Raw genomic sequence first — 7,911 nt, 5'->3', positions numbered from 1 at the left:
AATCAATGCTTTCTCTCATCCATTCACAAGTAACCCACAAACTCAAGGCAGAGTCCAGCAATGTGTCCTCAAAGCCTCAAAGCCTCATTTTTGTAACAAAGAGAGGAAGTATGTTATTAATGAACACAAGAGGAAAGGAAAAACTGAACTATATCATATGGCTATAATTGTGTTCTTCCTGACAATGATAATGGTGAAGATGGTGATTATGTACAAGGGTTGAAATGAAGGAGGAGGAATATGAAGAAGAATATAATGTGATTTTGACTAGTGACAGTAATGGGGCTTGATGATCTACAATGATGCTAAATGTAAAGGTAAACACATATAATGAGTGAGAACAAAAATAACGATAACGTAGGGGAGGAAAACAGTAGTGACGAGTGTGCATAGCAGTGTGATTGATAATGAGGATGATGATGAAAGGCATCCCCCGATGTGACCCTCAACAGTCAGGAGAGGACAGAGAGACAGTCGTCAGAAGGACACATATGTCTCTCTGGACCTGATGACTACCAGATGGCTAGAGAGAGACACAGAGAGAGAGAGAGAGAGAGAGAGAGAGAGAGAGAGAGAGAGAGAGAGAGAGAGAGAGAATGAGGCAGAGCAAGCGTGGTGGTGTTCAGTCAGAGGAATTGCCAAACAGAAACTGACAGGGAAGTAGGGAGGAAAGAAAGGAAGGAGGAAGAGAAGGGAAAGAGGCAGGCTTCAGATAGAAGGAAAAAGGAGTTGCAGTGGAAGGGCTGGTATGTCTGTGTGCAGTATCTGACTGTGGTCCTTGGTTGTTGTGACCAGTGGGTTGTGGGTTGTGGACCCTGGCTGTGTGGAGCTGTGTGCCTCTGCCACTGGATTCCAGCTGCCAGATCACCATGGCGCCCTGGAAGATGGTCATAGTGGCTCTGTTCTATTGCAATATCAACATGTGTGCCATTCAGTGTCGCAACAAAGGTAAGATTTTCTGCAAATATGCATTTTGCACAGTGATGGAGGTTGTTCATTGCTTTGTTATTGTAATCAATGCACTACTGGAAGGTATACATACAATAGACTGTAGCAGCCCAAAGATACAGTACAACACTTTTGAATGCTCATTGTACATAAAATCAAGAGCAATTTTTCCAAAGACAAAAACAGTGATGAGGGTGGTGAGAACCAACTTTCAATGAAATCTGTATCTAGCAATTGAAAGCTAGATTAAATGCTCTCATTCCAGAGTAACAAGCATTCTGTTATGATTGCCACTAAGATCAATATCCATTCCAGTTGTCATATGTCACACAAAGGTTATTTGACATATGCTTCCCTCTTGGCCACAACTTAGGCTCCTGCTGATACAGTAGGCTTCTTTAAGCATCACAGTCTCACATGTGAAAGATCAGTACAGCCCCATTATGGACAAACCCCTTATCTTAAATAAAACCTGGGATCAATAGTTAGCCACATACTGTATCTGACTCTCCTACCATCCTGTGTGTGTCTAGCTGTAACGTCTACAGTCAAACCATGTTAATTTATGCTCCACTGGGTCTGGAGAGGGTTAAAACATGACAATACTTTAATTTCCTTTTTGAAGGCAGAAGAGTGGAAAACATGAGGAGTAAATTCCAGTAAATAGTGTCCATGACCCTGTGTTTATTTGATATCAGAAATGTCTGGCTCACTGTCTGTGAACACAGATTAAAAAATGCGTGGACATTCCATCGTTATCTCCTAGAGCCCATCCTGTCGCAACTCTAGGCATCCTGAGCACTGCACTGTATTCACCAGAATATGTTTTTCATCACAGAATGTATGCATAATTAGCTTATTCTAAACCCTTTAATGTGAATATAGTTAGAGAATGATGACTGGGAGCAGACATGTGTTTGTGCTGCACTTCAATGCCATTACTGTATGTCCCAGTATGAGCAGACTGTAACAATGTGTGAACATGACTGGCTGGTCCAAACACACACAAACACAAAAAAAAACAGACACACTCACACACACACACACACACACACACACACACACACACACACACACACACACAAACACACACACACCATGAGCATAGCTGTAACCATCTGTACACAGTACAACAGACTTCAGACTCTCTGTCATGAGTCTGCTGATATTTTTTGGGTATTTTTAGGACCTAAGGCCATCTGTGTTTGTTTAGGGTCAAAGAGGATTGACGACGCGACACTGAAATAATCAGTCTCCCCCCAGCTGTTTTAATCCCTCTGAAGTGCACATGTCCAACAGCTGGACATTACTGATGTTGAAATACTGTAAGAGAGCTTGAGTTGGTTGGTTCAGTCTTTGGTATTCATGGGGAACCATAGGATCCCAGCATTAATAGCTGCATTGATACCGATCTTATGTCTCATTTCAATTATCATCATATATCTTGTGTGTGAACTGGAAAAAATATCAAGTAAGCATGTCATTTACTTTAAAAGTAAACATTTGTCATGACATTTTGTAAGGATCATAATAGCCAGCAATGGTAGAATATCCAGCAGCCCTGCAGGTCCTACAGACTAATTAAGTACCAATTAAGGGAACCAATTTTTGTAAGGACTTTAACAGCCTGCTCTATTCTACCACAGTCCATCTTTGACACGGTGTATGTTTAATGTTCCATTTCAGTTAGAAAGAGTCAGCTACTGGGCTCAATGTGTGAATTAATTATCTGCACCTGCTTCCAATACGAAAATAATGGAAGGTCTCCAAATATGAACTGAAGCAGGAAACTGATATCCCCCAAGAAATGGAAACTACGCCACAATGGTTTGCAAAGCTGTCCTAAATCTCTTCAACTAGGTATTTCACTGATTTTGTTTTGGTTGTCCAGGTATTATTTTACACTGTTTTGCAGTGAGAGAAACATACTGGCAAAGGCAAACAAGTTCTCATGATATGATGATTCAGGGTCATTTGTTACTTATTACACATTGGAGTTATTTTATCTGTCAGATGTTCTGAGATCATTTTATTTGAAATTTGCCACGCAAGGCTTCAATGCAAGTATACTGTTTTATGAGTGGAATATTTATAACATGTTGACTCTTTCTGCATGATATCATATTATATCGCTTACATCAACTTTTTGTTTAATATTACTCCATAATTTCCATAATGGCATACAGCACCTCAATGAAAAAATGGCTATCAAATAGCAAGTTCCCTGACAATTCTTTGATTTCATCATAGCATAACACATCGAATTAGCAAAATATGGCAAAATACAGGCTTACAAACATAGTATCTCCACAGAGAGTATTTGACCATTTTGAGTGTGAATGAAAAGTAATAGAAGGGTTGACTAATGGTGGACACCATACCTGCTCTATAGGGGTAGTCTTTGCACAGGCTCTCTTGTATTGTAGTTTCAAATAGGTATGGAAAACCGGGTTTCTCCATTGGCTAGGCTGTGAGAGAATGAGATCACTCTGAGACTTCATGCTGAGTTTGACTTGTTGGGTCTTGAGTGATGGAGACCATTACAGTATATGAAGATCATTCGGTGCTCACTAGAATGAGTGGCTCCTCCAAGAGTCGATCACAGCATTATAATGGAGCCACACTTTTGAGCCCAGCCGAGACATACTGTACTGATGTACTGATCAAATCGACCATGAAGTCTTCCTTTACATTCCTTTGTTGCTAATTGGCTGTGTGTGTGGTGAGGTCTACAGTGTGCCGGTCCATCACCTCCTGAACCCTTTGGCTCTTTAAGTCTCTCTCTCTCCCTCTCTCTCTCCCTCTCTCTCTCTCTCTCTCTCTCGCTGTCTCTCCAGATGGGAGGAGATGGCTGTGATCTGACACACTCCTCCCCTCCTTCTCTCCTCTCTTCTGCATGCTCCTCAGTGGGGGTTTTTCTTAAATCAGTCCTTCTTAAACCATCATTAGCTTGATTGCTTGGAAGCAAAACATGAGGATCATAAAAAGAGAGTGCTAATGTTGATTAGTGAAGTTGATTATTGGTATGTCAGCTTACAGTAGGAAAGTGTTCAATAACAGATGTTCCTGATTGGAGTTTATTTTTTTGTTGAGCATGTTAATTCGATTGAATGAGATCTAAATTGTGACCAGTGTTGAACTGAACTTTTTGGAACAATTCTGTATATCAGTTCCTGAATGCAAACAACCTTATCACACCCTGGTCTTTGAAGAATGGAGTGGAAAAGTTAGACTGGTGACTTTTGAGTCACCAAACATTGATCTTAGATGTTTTGATTGCATCTAAAACAATCATTCATCACCTCTACTGTTTTCATGACCTGTTCAGTACCACCAATTGCCATTCTGCATCCCAACAGATGTTATTATAAGATGTGGAGTAACATGGTAGACTCTTCAGCATGCTTTGTCACTGTTCCAGTTCATTTTTCCATCGGTTTATGACTGTGAGTGGCTAGGGGTGGATCTAGGCCATTGGGTGAGGGACTTGGTGGAGGAGGTCTTATAGGGCCTTTTACCTATAGAACAGTTGACCGGGGGACTGCTATAAACTGTTGCTAGTGATATATTGGCTTTCTTTTGGCCACACGGGTTATAGCCATATAGGAAGCATTTAACATGTGTGAGAGACACAGATTTTCCGGTCCACAGATTTTCCCAGAGTAGTCCTGGACTAAATCAGACTTTCAATAAAGAATCTCCATTGAAGATGCTATTAGTCTAGGATTAGGCTTAATCTGTGTCAGGGAAACCAATCCTGGAAAGCTTAAATCCCTTTCCAAATATTCCGAGGAACAACAAATAGCATAAACGGCAAACGGTTTGATGTCAAATCTTGTCAATCAACATGTATAACCACATACGATAACAATAGCTTTGTTGTCCATTTGCATGGGAATTCATGTTGTGATTTCAGAATACAAATACACAAAATCAATACACAAAATCACGACAATAGCATTGCACTGGAATGTAAGCACACACTATTCCCTAGCGTATGCCATGCCTCTAACCTATATGACTCTCATGACCCGTTTCTCATAGAGCCCTTGAAGCTCCCTTGCACAGCCGACTGCAGATTTTAGATCCCAAGTTCACCATCCACATGAGGAAGTCCTTGTTTGACTCTGACAGTCCACCATAGCAGGAATGAGAACGTCAGCACACACTCAATGCATCATCAGTGTGTAATAATTGGAGAGAATGTTGACGTTCAGTTGCCTTAGCCTCAGCATAGCTGGCAGCTTTGCCATTGACCCAAATCACTTAAGCAATCTCACTTACTGGGGTCGAGAGGGTATACAAGAATGGGTATATTGATTGGGTATATCAATGACTGATAGAGAGTCTGTCTGACACACTTTAATAAAACCAGCCAGAATAAAGTGTTGGCATGGTTTTGGAGAGGAGGAAACCAGGTATTGCAGTAGGGTAATGGGACAGTGAGTGAGAACAGTAGCCAGTGGTTGCTCTAATACTTCCTATACTGCCTCCTACTGCCTCCATCTCTATCCCTCTTACCTTATCTCTTCCTCCTTTCTCTTGACTCTCTTTGTCTTTCTCAATGCAGTATGTGATGCCTTGTCAGCATAAACTGTGTGTGCCCATGCAGTTTATAGAAAGCCAACGTGTGAATGGTGTTGATGTCTTGATGGAATCAACTTGTGATACTACATGTATTAGAGTAGAAATAAGACGTACAAATCTGCATCAGAGTGTTTTCAGAAGAGGGGTTCATATTCCATGTGAAACCAACCATTCACAACATGACTAAGGCAAAATTGACCTTTCCGAGGTGCCCTGCTATGACCAGGGAACAGACGTATCAAAGGGCAGGCCATTTTTCATGAGGTGTGACGCGAAAACACCATCCAGAAGGGCACTTTGTGAGTGCCCCCCCTCCGCCCCCTGTGCACGCCTCATCACATTGGTCTGGTTAGAATTAGCACTCACATCAAAACCATGGTCAAATTATGCTCTGTGTCTTTTTATGAAAAACAGACTCACCTTTAAAGCTCGCATACTGCACTCTCTCTCTCTCTGTCTCTCTTTCTGTCTTTCCCTCAGTGCCTGTAGCCCATGTGGCTCTCTGCTTTGATTTCTCCGCCTTTGAAGCCTGAGGTCAGAGCCATGCTGCTGATCAGAGCCATGCAGAGGGTCACAGATGTCAGGCCTCTCAGACTCAACAGACAGTCTGCTGATCTGTTAGTACTGTACCATGTCCATCCATGAGCCTCACATGGATCTGAACATTACGGCTGTAAAATGCTCTCTGTTATATATGACACCTGTCAAAGCATGCAAGGTGTTCAGTATGTTAACCTTGTCTGAGGAATTCATCTTAATATGCAATGAATCAGATTCATGGTGCATGGTCCATAACACATGATTTGATACAACTTTTGATAAGAATTTGAGAGATAAAAAAGTTAGTCTCTTTTCCTTTATCTCTCTGTCTGTCTTTTATAGTCCTTTACCCATCAGCTGGGAGAGTGAAGAGAGGGATGGCATTGATGGTGAACCCCACCTTTCAGAGCTCCTTAGAAGACGTCAATTTACTGTTTGAGGTGAGTGTTATACCATAAGAAGGGTAAGAGCTAAGCAATGTCAACAGCTCAATGAAAAATGCATGTAGTTTTGGGATTTGTTACTTGAAAAAGTAATCTATTATATATTACTTGTTACATTTAACAAAAATAATCGTAACGTTACAATATTACTTTAGATATATAATATTATCTATAGTAATATAATATTACTATAGAGCTCCACTATACAGTAGGCTTACCTGTATTAGATGAGTGAAGGTGTAGATTTTCCTTTAGTACTTTCCTCTAGTACTTTCCACCATTGTTTGATGTTATGCCTTTAATTTCATTGCATTATTACAACACAGCTGACATCTTTCTTTAATATTCTGCTTTACGACAACAGGAAACAAGTTACAGCATGAATTCCGGCGTGGAACACGCCGATAGACAATGATTCTGAAAGTAACTGATGCCTTACTTGAAAAAGTAACTGTAATAATATTACAACATTTGAACACAGTAACTCGTTATATAACTCGTTATATTACTATATTACTCATAAAAGTTCTACAGTGCCCTGCATAAGTAATGGGACAGACACTTTTCGCTCTACACTCCAAAAGTTTGGATTTGAAATCAAATAATGACTACAATAATTTCTGAATGGTGAAACCAATATGTACACAAATATCATTAAATAAAAACTGAGAATCTATGTTAACCACATAGTAATTGTTTGCTTCACTGTCCCATTGCTTACGCAGGGCACTGTATATTACTGTGTCAGATAGTTAAAGGGACAGTTCACCATTTACACATGTACCTTGTGTGTTGTAGATCCTGCTGGCTGGCCTGCAGTTTGGAGACAAGCACAGGCTGTTCTCCGTGCAGGATGCAGAGTTGGCCTCCCTCCGTAAGACCAGGAAGTTAGAGGTCATCTGTGATGACGTCTTACCCAAGAAGCTGACGGACATCCGCCGCTTGACCTCTGACCTCTCCAGTCACATGGGCCACCTACACCAGGAGGACTTTGAGCGCACGGTGCTGACCATGGTGTACACTGTCCAACGATTGGCTAATGCCACCAGTGACCACCAGAGGGACATGTGGGCAGAGTCCTTCGTCAGCTTGTACAAAGCCATAAAGCTGGACTTGACCGCCAATTAGGGCCTCACTACCAGACGAAAGCTTCATGTTGGGGTTTGAAACAGACATACTGTATATCATTGCTTTCAGGCCAGTTTCTATTGGAAAATAGATTTTTCCTTTTCATCTCAATGGGACTTCTTGGTCTCTCTTGCAGAGTCAGAGGCAACAGTGGACCTCTAAATCCAATTTGTGACAGGCAATACTGTATGAAGGGAAACTAAAGTGTATTTGCAACATTTGGAGTGTGTTCTTTCACTAAAAGTGAGACTAAGGATATTATATA

General features: G+C 41.1%; 1 protein-coding gene across 1 annotated transcript; it reads left to right on the top strand.

Annotated features, from left to right (window-relative positions):
• Nucleotides 1–837: 837 nt before the first annotated feature.
• Nucleotides 838–7,646, top strand: LOC310802196 (protein FAM180A; the record flags this gene model as incomplete). Its single annotated transcript, XM_083666489.1, has 3 exons — nt 838–948; nt 6,418–6,515; nt 7,317–7,646. Exons 1-3 carry the CDS (start codon nt 870–872, stop codon nt 7,644–7,646), a joined length of 507 nt encoding a protein of 168 aa, XP_083522615.1. The 5' UTR covers nt 838–869.
• Nucleotides 7,647–7,911: the final 265 nt, after the last annotated feature.

The sequence above is a fragment of the Argentina silus genome (genome assembly GCF_951799395.1).
Source record: "Argentina silus genome assembly, chromosome: 3".
NCBI classification, from domain to species: domain Eukaryota; kingdom Metazoa; phylum Chordata; class Actinopteri; order Argentiniformes; family Argentinidae; genus Argentina; species Argentina silus.
This window is presented reverse-complemented; position numbering and strand designations above follow the sequence as displayed.